Below are 15,180 nucleotides of genomic sequence, written 5' to 3' on the forward strand. Positions count from 1 at the left end.
TACTGCAACTTATTTTAAAACCAGTCTGTTTTTTTGTAGGGGTGAGACTTTCATCCATGGAACCCACATTTGAGTTTGAATGTTGTGATGGTGACTGGATCTTACCCATTCATAAAGGAACCGCTGAGTGTGCGGAATGGGACGTGACGGTTGGTGTTGTTCAGAAGAGGATTGTTGCTGATGTGACCATTGGAGCTGGTTCTCACGTCCGTACACCCCTAAACAGCCTGCCCTCTTCTCCCACTGCAACCCCTGCCCTACTGCCTGGACGCTGGCGGAGGACCCAATGACTCATTCAGATCAGGAGGGGGGCGGGGGTCGACGGGGATGAGGGGGGGGGTCGCCCCCAAGGCAGATTTATAGAAGTAGCCTTGAACACCAGATCAGCTCTGATGGACCTGAGCCCAGGCTGGAGGAAGAGGGGGAGAGGGGAGGAGGAGGGGGAGAGGGGAGGAGGAGGGGGAGAGGGGAGGAGGAGGGGGAGAGAGGAGGAGGAGAGAGGGATGAGTTGAGAGGAGGAGAGAGGGATGGAGGAGATGCTGTGAGTCTTGTTCATTCGTTAGAAATCACGTGTTCAACTCTCAGCAACGCCACAGTTTGAAAGATGTGTGCTGGTTGTCTGGGTTGTGGAGTCCCAGCAGGGTTGAACCATGTTAAAGTGCACTTTCTGGAGATGACAGAGATTCTTAAAATTCTGTCTCAATATTGCTCAAGTTTTTAAAAGTGCCATTACGGGCCTTTAACTCTCTTCAGGGAGGTGATTAATGCAAACATCCGCTGCGGTATGTCTTCCTTCATCTAAGCCGTTATTACAGTGCTAATATCCTTGGTCACGGTTCCACAGCTGAAAGCTTGTCTGCCAAGTGTTCCTTCAACAATCCTCCCTTTAAGGTTATCAGTCTGGCCGTTCTCCCCCTCTCTCTCTCCCCCTCCCCTCTCTCTCTCCCCCTCCCCTCTCTCTCTCCCCCTCCCCTCTCTCTCTCCCCTCTCCCCCTCCCCTCTCTCTCTCCCCCTCCCCTCTCCCCTCTCCCCCTCCCCTCTCCTCTCCCCTCTCTCTCTCCCCCTCCCCTCTCCCTCTCCCCCTCCCCTCTCTCTCTCCCCCTCCCCTCCCCCCTCCCCTTTCCTCTCCCAGTTACCCACACCACCGCCATTCCAAAACAAGGCCCACAGCAAAGGGATAACCATACACTTTAATATCCATCTCAAACATAAACACATGATTGTTTAACATTGTAATGAAAGTCATAACATGTGAAAACAACCTAAATCTGCAGATATCCTAGGTGAGTATGACAATATTAGATTTCTATCTGCATGGTCTAATTTATATCAGACCTCATGACTTCAAAAAGTGTTGATATTTTTGGCACAAGCATTTTTTGTAACATTGACATTCAGAGTACATTTCTAACACGTAGAAGGTTATGTTTATGTTCCTGTACTTACTGTAAGTCGCTCTGGATAAGAGCGTCTGCTAGATGTTTAATGTTGCAAATGAGAATCCTGGTGGAGATGTAATGTATCCCAATGACGCCCCACACATAATAATAATAATATAATAATAATATAATAATAACATAATAATAATAATATAATAATAATAATACACAACCCACAACCATCTCAAGCCCTCAGAAGTCTCTAAGTTTCATGTCGAGCTCCGGATCATTCTGTCATGACCTTTGACGTAGGGGTCAGTGGGTGTGTCTCCCCCTCCCCTGAGACTGACGACTGATTGGTCGACACGCTTGTCAGTATCTCCCCCACACTGCCACAGTACAGCAGGGAGCGCATGGGCCACTTCTGCAGGAAACAGGCTGGGTTAGCTGGGTCAGGAGGTTCGAATCCCCGTGTCTGTCCTCCCCTCAACCCCACCCTCATCCTAACTCAACCCGAACAGCCCTCCTCACCTTGACAGGGTGCAGGAACCCTCCAGGCCTGGGGGGCGCTGTGTGCTCCCCCGGCACTGCGCCCTGGTCCAGGGTCTCCGTCAGGTGGCTGATGTAGTTGGCAGCCAGCACCAGCACGTCCAGCTTGGACAGCTTGGTGTCAGGCGGCACAGCGGGCAGTGCAGCCTGCAGGCTGTGGAAGGCCTGGCGCAGGTGGCGCACACGGCTACGCTCTCGCGCTGCATTCTCCGGGGAGTGCTGGGGGCGGGGGGGCCGCGAGGGGGGCAGGCTGGGGAACGACCGCACCTGGACCACGGACAAACCACACAATTCGTTCAAATTAAAGTATAGAAATGTTGTTGTCCATCCCTATAGGGGGAGAAGTGTGTGTGTAGACAGAGGCCCAAACACACATGTAAGCAATACTGCAGCTCCTCACCTCTCCTCATGTTGCATACAGACATGATGACATAGATGGGATGGGTGCACCTCAATGGTTAAAGCATCTGACTGCAAATCAATCGATTTGAGGCTCAAATCCCCAAACCTTAATCTTATTAGTTTTACGCTAAACTGAATGAACACATCAAAGGCATACGTTCTTGGTTGTTCAACTCACCCACTTCTTGGCTTGTCGGCTGCGTGTGGCTGGTGTGTGGCCGGGCGGCGTGGCACTGGGCTCCATCCTGGCTCCCAGGAGACACACACCCTGGAGAAGCACCTCAACACTACAGAAACTGTTTCTGGAGTGAACCGAGGAGCAAGATCCAGAAGATCTTCAGTAACACAGACACGCTCACATAAAGTTACACTCTTTAAAAAAAGTTTTTACGAAAACATTTTGCTAAACGACAAACCCTGAGATCCAGAAGGTGTGTCGCTAAGCAGTACCTGAACACACCTGCAGCTTCTTCACCACAGTCCCAACTCTCAGCTCAAACAGCTCCCGGTAACCAGCTCCCGTTAACGGGCTCTGTGCATCACTGTCGTCTGTCCACCCTGTCCCACCATCCCTCTCTCCTCCCCTCTCTCCTTCCCTCTCCTCCCCTCTCCTTCCCTCTCTGCTTCCCTCTCTCCTCCCCTTTCTCCTTCCCTCTCTCCTCCCCTCTCTCCTCCCCTGTAACTACACTCCTCTCTCTCTCCCTCCTCCTTATCGATGAGGTAATGTGGGGATCTTCAAGCGTTCTTTATCTCCCCCGCCCCTCTCCCCTCCCCCTGCCCCTCCTCCTCCTACAACCTCCCCTCCTCCCCCCTGGGTGATGTCTGCCAAGCGGTGCATCCTGGTGGGAGTGGAAGGGTTTCCCAGGGCGGGATGCAGGGGCTTGGGAAACACCAGGACATGGATATGCAGCTAAACCTAGCCTAGTCTGGACTAGTTAAGCCTGCCCTGCCCTACGCTGGACTTGATTAGCCTTCCCCACCTAGCCTATTTTAGATTAGCCTGGCCTAGCTGTGTCTGACTGAGCATAATCTAGTATAGCCTTGCCTGAACTAGTCTAGGGTTGGGGTTAGGGCTGCTAGGGTTGGGGTTGGGGTTAGGGTTGCTAGTCTAGCTGAGACAAGTAACGAGTCTGAACAAGTCTGAGACAAGTAACGAGTCTAGCCTAATCTAGCCTGTTTCAGTTGAGCCTAGAAATCAATATATAAAAACAGAAATGGATTAATCTCAGTTGTGTTTATTAGTGCTAAAATGATCAAAAAGCAACATGGCCAAGAAAGAAAATATACTAATTAAGTCATTCAGGACTGATGTCATTAGAGATATATTGTCCTTAACTATAAATATTGTTTAAGAAAAAGAGAGAAAGCAAAAGGTTTGGTTTTACCAGTACAAAGCTTCACAATAAAAGTTGTACAATAATACAATGATCCTGTGTATCAATCATGGAATTACACTTGTAATACGGCTTCTCAGTAAACACTGGGCAATACGATATGGTGACAGTTACACATAACAACAGCTAATGTGAAGGTCTCTCCACAGACCTGCTGTGTTATCAGCGGGAAAAAAAACTTGGCACTTGACTTCACTAGGTTGGCTATCATAACACGCGGTGCATGCTGACCTGGCATCTGGGGCTGTTTGGAAAACAGGAAATAGGACACAGGAAACAGGAAGATATGTTGTTGCTAGGCTACTTCTTCTTCTCCAGCATCTTGGTGAAGTTCTGGATGTCCTGGGCCATCAGCAGGGGCTCCTCCAGGGCAGCAAAGTGCCCCCCGCGAGGCTGCAGCGTGTAGCTGCTTAGCTGGGGGTACTTCTGCTGCACCCACAGCTTGGGGCTGTGCATCAACTCGTTGGGGAAGCAGGCGAAACCTGTGGGTACATGCACTGCCATCCTGGGGAGGGGGAGAGGAGGAGGAGGGGGAGGGGGAGGGAGAGGAGGAGGGGGAGGGAGAGGAGGAGGAGGGGGAGAAGAGGAGGGAGGGGGAGGGGGGGGGGGAGGGAGAGGAGGAGGAGGGGGGGGAAGAAGAGATGGGGGGGAGGAAGAGGAGGGGGGAGGGAGAGATGAATTAGCTGGACTTAATTTGAACGGGAGTCACGTGGCTGAGCGGTAAGGGAATCGGGCTAATCTAAAGGTTGCCAGTTCGATTCCCGGCCGTGCAAAATTACGTTGTGTCCTTGGGCAAGGCACTTCACCCTACTTGCCTCGGGGGGAATGTCCCTGTACTTACTGTAAGTCGCTCTGGATAAGCGCATCTGCCAAATGACTGAATGTAAATGTAACCCACTGTGGCTGGTTTGGGTAAGGTGTTGCAACAGGGTTTAAACATTTAAAATGTTAAAAACATATTTAAGGTCTATTGTTTAGAAACAACAGTTCATAGACTGTCATTATCTATAATATATCATAATTATCTATCATAAAAGTTAATAATGTATTCAATAGTGGCTTGTAAATACTGTACAGATTGTTTCTCAACTGTAGACACTTAAGATTGTTCTTCTTCTGCTGGAACGTTCTACACAGTATCTCTGTATGTACCCTTCGCTAACGGTAATAAAGCATTTGTAGCATGTGTTGACCCTCCTGTCCTCCACCCACCTGGAGTGCGGCTGGTCCAGGCCCTTGCTGAAGTTCTCCTTGTAGAACCTCATGGAGGACACGATGCAGCCAGAGCTCCAGTAGATCATCACATTGGTCAGAAGGTCATCCAGGGAGAACTTCCTGCAGGACACTGGGGCTCAGGTTCAATTACACACATCCATCCCACGTCTTGATAACCATCCATCCCACCTCTTAATAACTATCCCACCCACCCACCCACGTCTTAAATAAAATAAAACGTTTGAAAAAGGTTTTGAAGAAAAAGGTTCATTAAAGAAAGTAAAAAAAAAATATTGAATCTTTATCTCATTTTGTAGGAAAAAAGTTTTTAAAGCTTTAAAAATGTGTTTTTGAAAAGAAACACTCTTTTTGGAAGGTAGAAAAAAAGTTTGAAAAAAAGATTTTGAACAAGGTTTTAGAAATAAAAAGTTTGGAAAGGTTGAAAAAATATTTTTAAAAAAAGGTTTATAAAAAAGGTTAATAGAAAAAGTTCAAAGAAATATTTAATCTTTGTGAAGTGTTGTGTGGGGAAAAAGTTTCAAAGGGTTTGAAAAATATTTTCTAAAAGAAACACCCTTTTCGGAAAGTTGGAAAAAGTTTGGAAAGTGTAGTACTTATATTTGGCGTGAAAAGTTAATTGGCCGGGTTTCCCAGATTCTTTAAGCTCTTAACAGTATGAGCTTCTTAAGAACATTCTAAGAGCGTTCTAGAGCGCTCTTAGAATGTTCTTAAGAAGCTCGTAGCGTTAAGAGCTTCTTAACAAATCTGGGAAACCCCGCCAATATCTGCACGTTTGAAATAATCTACAATCTGGCAACTTCTGAAATGGATTTGATGCCATAGTGGATCTCCAGACCGGTCAGCCCTCAGCTGTACCTGGTCAGCTCTCAGACGTACCTGGTCAGCCCTTAGCCCTCAGACATACCTGGTCAGCCCTCAGACGTACCTGGTCAGCCCTCCGTCCTCCAGGCTCCTGAAGTCAGGGTCCGTCCAGGAGGAGAACTTCTCTAGAATGTAGGCAGCCAGACCCACAGGGGAGTCATTCAGGCCCCGGCCTGGGGGGGAGGGGATGGGATTAATGCTAATCCTCACAGAGCACATCTACGAACAACCTCAACCGTGTTTGCATGCAGCTGGGTTCCTCTCTGGTAGATAACAATAATGTCGTCGTCGTCGTCATCTGCCGCTTGTCCGGGGATCGGGTCGCGGGGGCAACGACCTAAGCAGGGAGGCCCTGGCTTCCCTCTCCCCGGCCACTTCCACCACCTCTTCCTGGAGGACCCCGAGGCGTTCCCAGGCCAGCCGAGTGACATAGTCCCTCCAGCGTGTCCTGGGTCTTCCCCGGGGCCTCTTCCCAGTGGGACGTGCCCGGAACACCTCACCAGGGAGGCGTCCAGGAGGCATCCTAATCAGATGCCCGAGCCACCTCAGCTGGCTCCTCTCGACGCGGAGGAGCAGCGGTTCTACTCTGAGCCCCTCCCGGATGACCGAGCTTCTCACCCTATCTCTAAGGGAGAGCCCGGACACCCTGCGGAGAAAGCTCATTTCGGCCGCTTGTATTCGCGATCTCGTTCTTTCGGTCACTACCCATAGTTCGTGACCATAGGTGAGGGTAGGAACGTAGATCGACTGGTAAATAGAGAGCTTCGCCTTTCGACTCAGCTCCTTCTTCACCACGACGGACCGATGCAGAGCCCGCATCACTGCGGACGCCGCACCGATCCGCCTGTCGACCTCGCGCTCCATTCTTCCCTCACTCGTGAACAAGACCCCGAGATACTTGAACTCCTCCACTTGGTTCAGGATCTCCTCCCCGACCCGGAGATGGCACTCCACCCTTTTCCGGTCGATAACCATGGCCTCAGATTTGGAGGTGCTGATTCGCATCCCAGCCGCTTCACATTCGGTTGCGAACCGCTCCAGTGAGAGCTGAAGGTCACGGCCCGATGAAGCCAACAGGACCACATCATCTGCAAAAAGCAGCGACCCGATCCTGAGGTCACCAAACCGGACCCCCTCAACACCCTGGCTGCGCCTAGAAATCCTGTCCATATAGGTAATGAACAGAATCGGTGACATAGGGCAGCCCTGGCGGAGTCCAACCCTCACCGTAACATAACAATAATGTAATGTAGGATTTTAACCTGCAAGCTCTTGATCAGCAGTCAAGTTCTCTAACCACTGAGCTGGACCCTTTTACCCGCAGTATCAGGCTTAGTGGCTTGGATGTGCATGTAGCCCGACTCTTTAACCGGCTCCACCACCAGGTTCTGGTTGCAGGGGTAGATCCTGCGGATGTCGTGGTCCGTGAAGCCGAACAGCTTGGGGAAGCGTTTGCCCAGCAGGATGGACAGGACCATGGGAAGGCTCGGCTTGGAGGGGGGGGCGAAGTTCACATGCAGGCCTTTCACTGCCCTGGGAGGACAAAAAAGACATGAACTCAAAAGAACTCCAAATGTGACCTTTACACACGGGAAGTAACACAGCGGAGTTGTAGTTCCTCTCATATTGAATGCCAGCTCCTCTCTGGAGAACTTCAGGACATGAAGGAGACAGAGTCCTTCCTTACTAGACCTTGTTAGATCTTATTGAAGTTGTGGGTGTTGGGGTATCCTGGGTCTTTCTTACTTGGGTTCCAGCTGGGCCATGTTAGTGGTGACCAGCCAACCCCAGTCCCCTCCGTGGGCGTAGAATTGCTGGAAGCCCAGTCGCCTCATCAGCTTGAGAAACACACGGGCCGCACACACCGAGTCAAACCCTGCACACACACCAGGGCTGTTAGAATAACACACACACAGTCAGAACCTACAGAGAGACCAGGAATCATTTGGAAAAACACATCATGTAAAACCTGATGACTGTCCAGTGTGCCTAGCGTGTGTGTGTGTGTGTGTGTGAGCGTAGAGGCAAAGGGAGGTGAAAGCTACCTTTCTTGCGGGGCGCCTCAGAGAAGCCGTACCCCGGGATGGAGGGGCAGACCACCTCGAAGCAGAGGTTGCCGGGGTCAGAAGGCCCAGTCAGGAGCGGGATCAGGCCGTAGAACTCGTAGAAGGACCCAGGCCAGCCGTGCACCATGATGAGGGGGACCACGCTGGTCCCCTCCGGGACGTTCCGGGGCTGGACGTGGACGTAGTGGACGTCGATGCCTGGAGGGTTGGGTGGAAGATGGCCGTGGTTACCGAGTGTTGGTGCTCTGGAGCTGGAGCGGATTCATGTAAATAATTGTGTGGTGAGATGTGGTTAATGTTGCTCTGTGTCTGGGAAAGACAGACCAACCTGACCACCTAAATACTGTTCTAATCCTGCAGTAATGATCCTGCAGTTGTGATCCTTCATCTACTCTACCTTCTATTTGCACTGTTTGTGTGATGCTTTGGATTACAACATCTGCTCAATTATTAAACTGCTGTCGGAAACAGAACCAGTGTTCCACATCCAGTGCGCACAAATAACCCCATCTAACAATCCTCTCAGCTGTGTAAGATTTTCTCACCTTCAATGTTGGTTTTAAAGTGTGGGTATCTGTTGATCTTCTCCACCTGCTTCTTCCAGTCAAAGTCGTTCCTCCAGTAGGACACCACCTTCTGCAAGTAGATGGAGTTGAAGCCGTAGTTGAACTGGCTGTCCTCCAGAGACTCCACAGGCCTCGTCTGGTCGATCCTGCGGTACAAGTCCTGCACAGAAGCGCCTTTACATTTACATTTAGTCATTTAGCAGACGCTCTTATCCAGAGAGACTTACAGTAAGTACAGGGACATTCTCCCCGAAGCAAGTAGGGTGAAGTGCCTTGCCCATGGACACAACGTCATTTTGCACGGCCGGGGAATCAAACCGGCAATCTTCTGAATAATATCCCGACTCCCTAACCGCTTAGCCATCTGATCCTTCACATCATCTTACTGGCACAGAGGGATCCACATCATCTGGGGATGGTATACCTCAGTGGATGGTTTAATTGATTCATTGTCAACACACAACAGCATCAAGGCTGATCTGATTGAAGATTTAGAAAACTTGGCCAGTATTTTTTCAGACCCATGAAGAAAAGAAAGAAAATGTAATGAGCATGGGGATGGATATACCTCAGTGGTAGAGCATGGGGATGGGTATAGCTCAGTGGTAGAGCATGGGGATGGGTATAGCTCAGTGGTAGAGCATGGGGATGGGTATAGCTCAGTGGTAGAGCATGGCAATGGGTATAGTTCAGTGGTAGAACATGGGGATGGGTATAGCTCAGTGGTAGAACATGGGGATGGGTATAGCTCAGTGGTAGAACATGGAGATGGGTATAGCTCAGTGGTAGAACATGGGGATGGGTATAGCTCAGTGGTAGAACATGGGGATGGGTATAGCTCAGTGGTAGAACATGGGGATGGGTATAGCTCAGTGGTAGAACATGGAGATGGGTATAGCTCAGTGGTAGAACATGGGGATGGGTATAGCTCAGTGGTAGAGCATGGCGATGGGTATAGCTCAGTGGTAGAACATGGGGATGGGTATAGCTCAGTGGTAGAGCATGGCGATGGGTATAGCTCAGTGGTAGAACATGGTAGAACATCGGGATGGGTATAGCTCAGTGTTTAGAGCATTTGAGATTGCAAGGTCAAATCTCCCTCATACTTTCATGCTTCTGCTTAAAGAACATGTTACCTCTATCTCCCCATCGCTGGTCTGGACCGTGAAGGGGCGAATGCTCTGGTCCTCCTCTCCACCAGGGGGCGCTCCTGCCCCCCACCAGCCATCCTCTGTCTTTAGAACCTGCTTCCTGCTCCGCTGGACCAGGAAGTAGATGACTCCTCCCACCACAAGGGCCAGGACCACCTCTGTCAACATGGTGCCAGTCTGCTGGAGGGTGGGGGAGAGGAGAAGGGAGAGGCAGGACGAAAGAGAAAGACAGGACGAGAGAGATAGAGGATGGGAGAGGGAGACAGGTGAGGGATTGAGGATTGGACAGATGGGAAGTTTGAGAGGCAAAGACACAGCAGGCAGTGGACACATATAATGCATCAGGGAGAAGGAATAAAGAGTTGATCTTAATGTGTGGGTTAATGATAAAGATTGTGCTCGGGCAGTTGCCCCTGAAACACTGGCTCTCCACAGACAGGAACAGACAGCTCGATTCATAATTCTAACTATGGCAGTAAAATCACCACCCAATTGACCAGAGGTTTTCAGCAACAAGGTAGAACAGAGGTGGTGTTGTTGCTGCAATAAATCCCCAGTCCTGGAGGGATTAGGTAGAGAATGGAATGACATGGGCACAAGGTCATAGTTACTAACTGCCAAAATGCATGACAAAGCTTTTCTCTATGGCCCACTAATTCATCAACAAATTACGGAGGGAATTTAGAGAAATACGACGTAAAATGTTGCATGGATAACTTAATATACAATTCGTTTAACTTTGTATTTTTGTGAATAATGTAATCACAGAGATTTACGAGTTGTTCAAACAAACAAAAACTATGTGAAATGGCAGATCCAGATTTGATCTGCATAAAGCTATTGGCAACCAGCCCAAACGCTTATTGGAGGGGACAGTTCAAGGAGTGGGTCTAGGCAGTAAACGCACTTGTGGCATGTTGTGGACATTAGCCAAATAGTTCTCGAGTCATAGATACAACTAGAATACAGATTAATATTTTGTCTGTAACTGTCGCAAACCGCGGATCCGAAAGAGCGTGTAATAGTTCAAGGGTTGATATTTAACTGATACTGGTCAAATTTCATTGAATGCATGTGTTCTATGCTAGACCTAACGACACGAAATAACTCAAATGAAATAAAATAATCATTCGTATGCAAGACCGTAGTTAAACAATGCATGAAAGTTGAGTCCCTTAATCTACTTGCAACATTGTCACGCAAATCCATTACATAATGACCAGGCTGTAACCCACTGCAGAACGTAGTTAAATATATAGGTTACAAATATGGTAAAAACCACCTAATACTTAAGCTAACTTTTGTCAAGATACAATCCTGTCACATTGTTCATACCTGGTCACTGCGAGTTTGTTATTCCACGAGCGATATGAAGCAGAGTGACCACAAACTGTTCTTACCTCTCGGACACTTTCTAGTGTTGAAATGGATTTCGAGGATTCTGGGTAATGTAGTTTTTCAGGGTAGTTAATTTTCCTTTACCATAATAAAAAGTTATGAAAAGTGTGTTCTGTCTTGAAATAGATCTGGATATTTTCAGGACACTAAAATTGCACATAGCTAGGATTGAGGCCTGCCTCACACACATCTCCGCCTGGACGACCGAGAACCACCTCCAGCTGAACCTCGCCAAAACAGAACTCCTCATCATCCCGGCTAAACCCTCCATCTCCCACGATCTGTCAATCACGCTGGGATCTGCAACGGTGACCCCCTCATCCTCCAGGAACCTTGGGGTTACCATGGATGACGAGCTCTCCCTCACGGCCCACATTGCTGTAGTGTCTCGGTCGTGTAGATTCACCCTCTACAACATCCGGAAGATCAGGAGATACCTGTCTGAGCACTCCACCCAGCTGCTAGTCCAAGCACTGGTCCTCTCTAAGTTGGACTACTGCAACTTGCTGCTCGCCGGTCTCCCAGCATGCCAACCCGCCCTCTCCAGAGGATTCAGAACGCAGCGGCACGCTCCCATGTTACCCCGCTCCTCATCTCTCTCCACTGGCTACCCATCAACGCCCGTACCAGATTCAAGACCCTGGTACTGACCTTCCGAGCAGTGAACAGGACTGCACCCGACTACATCAAGTCTCTCCTGCAGCCTTACATCCCCACCCGTCACCTACGTTCTTCTTCAGACAACCGCCTGGTGGTCCCACCGCTCAAGACCACCCGGTCCCAACACAAGCTCTTCTCCTGTCCGGCCCCCCAGTGGTGAAATCAACTCCCCACCTCCATCAGAGACACAGACTGTCTCTCCACCTTCAAGAGAAGGCTCAAGACGCACTTGTTCCGGGAGTACAACGGCACTTAGGAATGCTTGCTTGATTGGACCTGGTGTTCGTTTCCTCCAGGATCACAATGACTCTTATCGAGAGACTTGTTGCTCTTGTAGGTTAGTTATATTGAAGTTAACTCTTGTGCTCGCTGAGAATTATTTTACTGTTGATTGTTCTTCTACAGGTACAGTCTTGCACTTTTTGGGGTTCATGTTGTTTTAATTTGTAACTTGTATAACTGCATGCTCTTATGGGTCTTCCCTTTGGCACTTGTTTAGTTTTTTCACAATGTATGCTTCATGTTTTGGCTGCTTGCAATGTTTGGGACTACCTCGTTGTTATGATCGGTGACCTATGCTCTTTGTAAAACTCTCTCTTGGAAGTCGCTTTGGATAAAAGCGTCTGCTAAATGCATAAATGTAAATATCAACAAACAGGTTTCTGTAGAAATAAATAAACAATAATGGGGCATATAAACATTTATTGAGTAGCCTAGATAACTAACTAGCAGAGTTGCTGAAATTACATTGGAGGCACGATTCTTTCACTTGAGGAAAATAGGTTCTGCTTCACTTCCAACATGGTCCTGAACAACAATTCCTCCATACAAACAAATGAAAACCTAAAATAAGTACATATAGGCTCCATAATGAAAATCATGTAAGTGAGTAAGACACGTCTCTTATTGTCCCATCGTTCAAATAAATACACAAGCCCTTCACCAGAGCTCCATCCTGCCTGTGAGCAGATCAAGTTCAATTCTCCATTTCATGGTTTGATTCCCACCATCCCTACATTGCCCCTCTCTCCTCTCCAATCCCAAAGTCTCATTTGTCCGGTGTCATGTTGTTTAAACGTGCTTAGTGCTGCTGACCGACGGCCAATCCACTGCTCCGGAATCAGCTACAACGATGGGTCGGATCAGTCTGTTTCCATGGCGCCGCTGTGCGACTCCTTGGAGACCATCAGCCTCATCAGCTTACCGTGTAGCTTCTCGATCTTCTTTACGTCCTGCGCCTGGTCCGTCTTGTACTGCAAACACTGTAGCCAAGCAGGACAACAAACATCAAACGCCAGTCATTCACACAGTAGTATTGTGCCAACTGTCTCTGGAGGAAGAGATCCCTCACTAAAATCTCTGTTGAAGATCTTTGTGAAGCCCTCTGTAACAAGGTACATTGCTCATAAAAAGGCATATGAAAATTGTTTTATTTTGTTAAACTGCTCTAAATAAATCTAAAAAATATATTATCAGAATCTGGTCAATCAAGCAGGGTTTCCCGTGGCACTTTGCAGTTAAGGCGGCCACCTAAACAACACACGCCTTCCGCCTTAACTACGTTTTTTTTAATGAGCGATGTCCGCCGTGTTACTCTGTCTAGGGAATGTGGTTTATTAACACACATTAATATGGGATAGGAAAATTGATAAATACATTCTGAACACTAAGAATTAAAATTCACAAAATCTCCAGAAAGCAACTTGGACGTATTGTGCTTGAAGACATCAATGGTCCACTACTGTTTAACTGAGTCATCAACAAATCCATTATATTTGATGACAGTATTTGAAGTAAAGACTCTCATTGTATATTTGTAAAATATAACTCGTGTAGTTCAATGCAAGGACATGAGTATGGTTGAGTCTTGGGATGTACATTGTTTTGACCAACTGCTTCAGTGCCGACTCAATCTACTGTACTTACCACAGCATCGTCGGTTACTTTGATGCAAAGGTTCCCGTCACTGTGACGGTATTTCAGGACCACCCGGACCTACACACAGGGAAAAAAAATCATCAAAAAAGGTTAGTTGTGTGCAAATCAAAATAGTTTAAATGAATGACCAATCATGTAATAAATGAAAACTGTAAGTAATGACTGATAATAATTGACAACATAAATACAACTCTGATTATAATCCAAATACCTAGTGCATGATGTTTGTAGACTGTCAGCTAACAGCTGGCACTACCTAGCTATCTACAGTCTGAACTGCATGGAAATACATCATTTCCCTAACGTTGGACAACACGATTGGGTATCAAGTCAATTTAGATCAGCAAATGATCCTCAACATTTATTAAATATTGGCTACTCATGGGACATTGATGATTTAACGAAGAGTTGACATAAGGGTGCTCTTAAACGACTATATTTTGCGCTGATTTAAGAACAGGTAAGGGGGTTTCTTACAACTCCCCTTACCTGTTCTAAAATCAGCGCAAACCACGGCCTCTTGGGGCTTATTACTTAAATACGTCATACCCTAAGTCTTAGCAATTATCTGCAGTTTGGAATCATGTTAGCTCGTTAGCAAACTAGCTAGCTAGTCTAGCTATAGCTTGTTCTCAAAAGAAAATCTAACTTAGAACTTTTACCTTCATAGGATCTGTCAGATAAAGCTTCTCAGCCGCACGAGCGAACTCTTCCCACGTCTGAAAATAGGGCATACTTTTTATTAATGTGAAACATATACAAACTAAAGATGAGTGTGAACTGGCCTCGAAGGTTTGCCAACTCCCGATCAACACATCAGCTAACCAAGACCAGGCGGCATCAAAGTAATAACCCACCAGGCGATTGGACCAGGATGTTGTAAGCCAATCACAGGACTCGGTACTGAAACTGTGCTGGGTATGTCGCAATTCAAGCAAAGATCCACACTTGAGATCTACCATGTTGCTTTTCGAGAAGGACTATCCTTCTCATTACTCTAAATATATAAGAATTATTGTAATACGTTCAACATTTTAATACGTTTGATCTAAATAAAGGCGAAACGCGCTGAGAGGTCAAGTGTTTGAGCAGGGTACATAGAGTAGTTGCACAAAAACGAACGAGATCAGGCAAACTTTTACAAACACATTGTAGTTCTGTGAAACAACCAAAAGATGGCGGAAAGAGTTCGCGGATTTGTACGTGGCCATGGAGTAAGCACTGAGGTTGATATAATAATACGAACTTTCGTCAGTCATCTACCTTTATCACGTTGCAATGTTTAAATGCTTGTGCCTGTGCATTTGTCGTCGATCTTCTGCCGCACTTCATGCACGAGCCTATTTGAACGCCTCTGGATAAAAACGTCTGATAAATGGAAAAAATGTAACAGGCCTATAATGTGGGAGATGGGGGAGGGGGGTAATGAACTATCATTGTTGCTATTTTAACTAATATAGTATCAAAATACAAAGGACATCTGGTAGTTAACTAGTCATAAGACATACCATTAGCCTCAGACCTTAACTCTGATTATCTCCGCCTATGACAGAGTAGGGAATAGGGATGGGTGTCGCTCA

General features: G+C 47.5%; 3 protein-coding genes across 6 annotated transcripts; all 3 read right to left on the reverse strand.

Moving 5' to 3' along the window:
• Window positions 1–1,180: 1,180 nt before the first annotated feature.
• Window positions 1,181–2,930, reverse strand: tcf23 (transcription factor 23). Of its 3 annotated transcripts, none has more exons than XM_084700423.1 (4): window positions 2,791–2,930; window positions 2,509–2,632; window positions 1,911–2,195; window positions 1,181–1,803 (listed from the first exon to the last, which is right to left on the reverse strand). In XM_084700423.1, exons 2-4 carry the CDS (start codon window positions 2,572–2,574, stop codon window positions 1,666–1,668), a joined length of 489 nt encoding a protein of 162 aa, XP_084556549.1. In that variant the 5' UTR covers window positions 2,575–2,632; window positions 2,791–2,930; the 3' UTR covers window positions 1,181–1,665. The 3 variants fall into 3 exon arrangements, with proteins under 3 accessions (XP_084556549.1, XP_084556548.1, XP_084556550.1); XM_084700422.1 differs by having other exon boundaries at window positions 2,781–2,919; XM_084700424.1 differs by having other exon boundaries at window positions 2,509–2,665; window positions 2,781–2,902.
• A 615-nt stretch (window positions 2,931–3,545) lies between these two features.
• On the reverse strand, window positions 3,546–11,039 carry ephx1 (epoxide hydrolase 1, microsomal (xenobiotic)). 2 transcript variants are annotated; one of them, XM_084700779.1, is made up of 9 exons: window positions 10,940–11,039; window positions 9,590–9,781; window positions 8,433–8,613; window positions 7,867–8,085; window positions 7,568–7,697; window positions 7,140–7,354; window positions 5,886–5,994; window positions 4,937–5,059; window positions 3,546–4,229 (listed from the first exon to the last, which is right to left on the reverse strand). In XM_084700779.1, exons 2-9 carry the CDS (start codon window positions 9,770–9,772, stop codon window positions 4,025–4,027), a joined length of 1,365 nt encoding a protein of 454 aa, XP_084556905.1. In that variant the 5' UTR covers window positions 9,773–9,781; window positions 10,940–11,039; the 3' UTR covers window positions 3,546–4,024. The 2 variants fall into 2 exon arrangements, with proteins under 2 accessions (XP_084556905.1, XP_084556904.1); XM_084700778.1 differs by having other exon boundaries at window positions 9,590–9,784; window positions 10,940–11,037.
• A 1,308-nt stretch (window positions 11,040–12,347) lies between these two features.
• On the reverse strand, window positions 12,348–14,441 carry srp9 (signal recognition particle 9). The gene is made up of 3 exons (XM_084700124.1): window positions 14,263–14,441; window positions 13,589–13,657; window positions 12,348–12,924 (listed from the first exon to the last, which is right to left on the reverse strand). Exons 1-3 carry the CDS (start codon window positions 14,332–14,334, stop codon window positions 12,805–12,807), a joined length of 261 nt encoding a protein of 86 aa, XP_084556250.1. The 5' UTR covers window positions 14,335–14,441; the 3' UTR covers window positions 12,348–12,804.
• Between the last annotated feature and the right edge of the window lie 739 nt (window positions 14,442–15,180).

This window comes from Hypomesus nipponensis, chromosome 6, assembly GCF_054491055.1.
Source record: "Hypomesus nipponensis isolate SF chromosome 6, ASM5449105v1, whole genome shotgun sequence".
NCBI lineage: Eukaryota > Metazoa > Chordata > Actinopteri > Osmeriformes > Osmeridae > Hypomesus > Hypomesus nipponensis.

Excerpts from the sequence above, each read along its gene's own strand:
- tcf23 (XM_084700423.1), bottom strand. The coding sequence starts at position 2,574 with ATGGAGCCCAGTGCCACGCCGCCCGGCCACACACCAGCCACACGCAGC. Across the intron at positions 2,196-2,508 it reads GCCGACAAGCCAAGAAGTGG|GTGCGGTCGTTCCCCAGCCT; the intron begins GTGAGTTGAACA and ends TCCGTGGTCCAG. Across the intron at positions 1,804-1,910 it reads GGTTCCTGCACCCTGTCAAG|AAGTGGCCCATGCGCTCCCT; the intron begins GTGAGGAGGGCT and ends TGTTTCCTGCAG.
- ephx1 (XM_084700779.1), bottom strand. The coding sequence starts at position 9,772 with ATGTTGACAGAGGTGGTCCTGGCCCTTGTGGTGGGAGGAGTCATCTAC. Across the intron at positions 5,060-5,885 it reads GAGGACGGAGGGCTGACCAG|GAAGTTCTCCCTGGATGACC; the intron begins GTACGTCTGAGG and ends AGTGTCCTGCAG. Across the intron at positions 4,230-4,936 it reads CTGGACCAGCCGCACTCCAG|GATGGCAGTGCATGTACCCA; the intron begins GTGGGTGGAGGA and ends CCCCCTCCCCAG.
- srp9 (XM_084700124.1), bottom strand. The coding sequence starts at position 14,334 with ATGCCCTATTTTCAGACGTGGGAAGAGTTCGCTCGTGCGGCTGAGAAG. Across the intron at positions 13,658-14,262 it reads ATCTGACAGATCCTATGAAG|GTCCGGGTGGTCCTGAAATA; the intron begins GTAAAAGTTCTA and ends CCCTGTGTGTAG. Across the intron at positions 12,925-13,588 it reads AAGTAACCGACGATGCTGTG|TGTTTGCAGTACAAGACGGA; the intron begins GTAAGTACAGTA and ends GCTTGGCTACAG.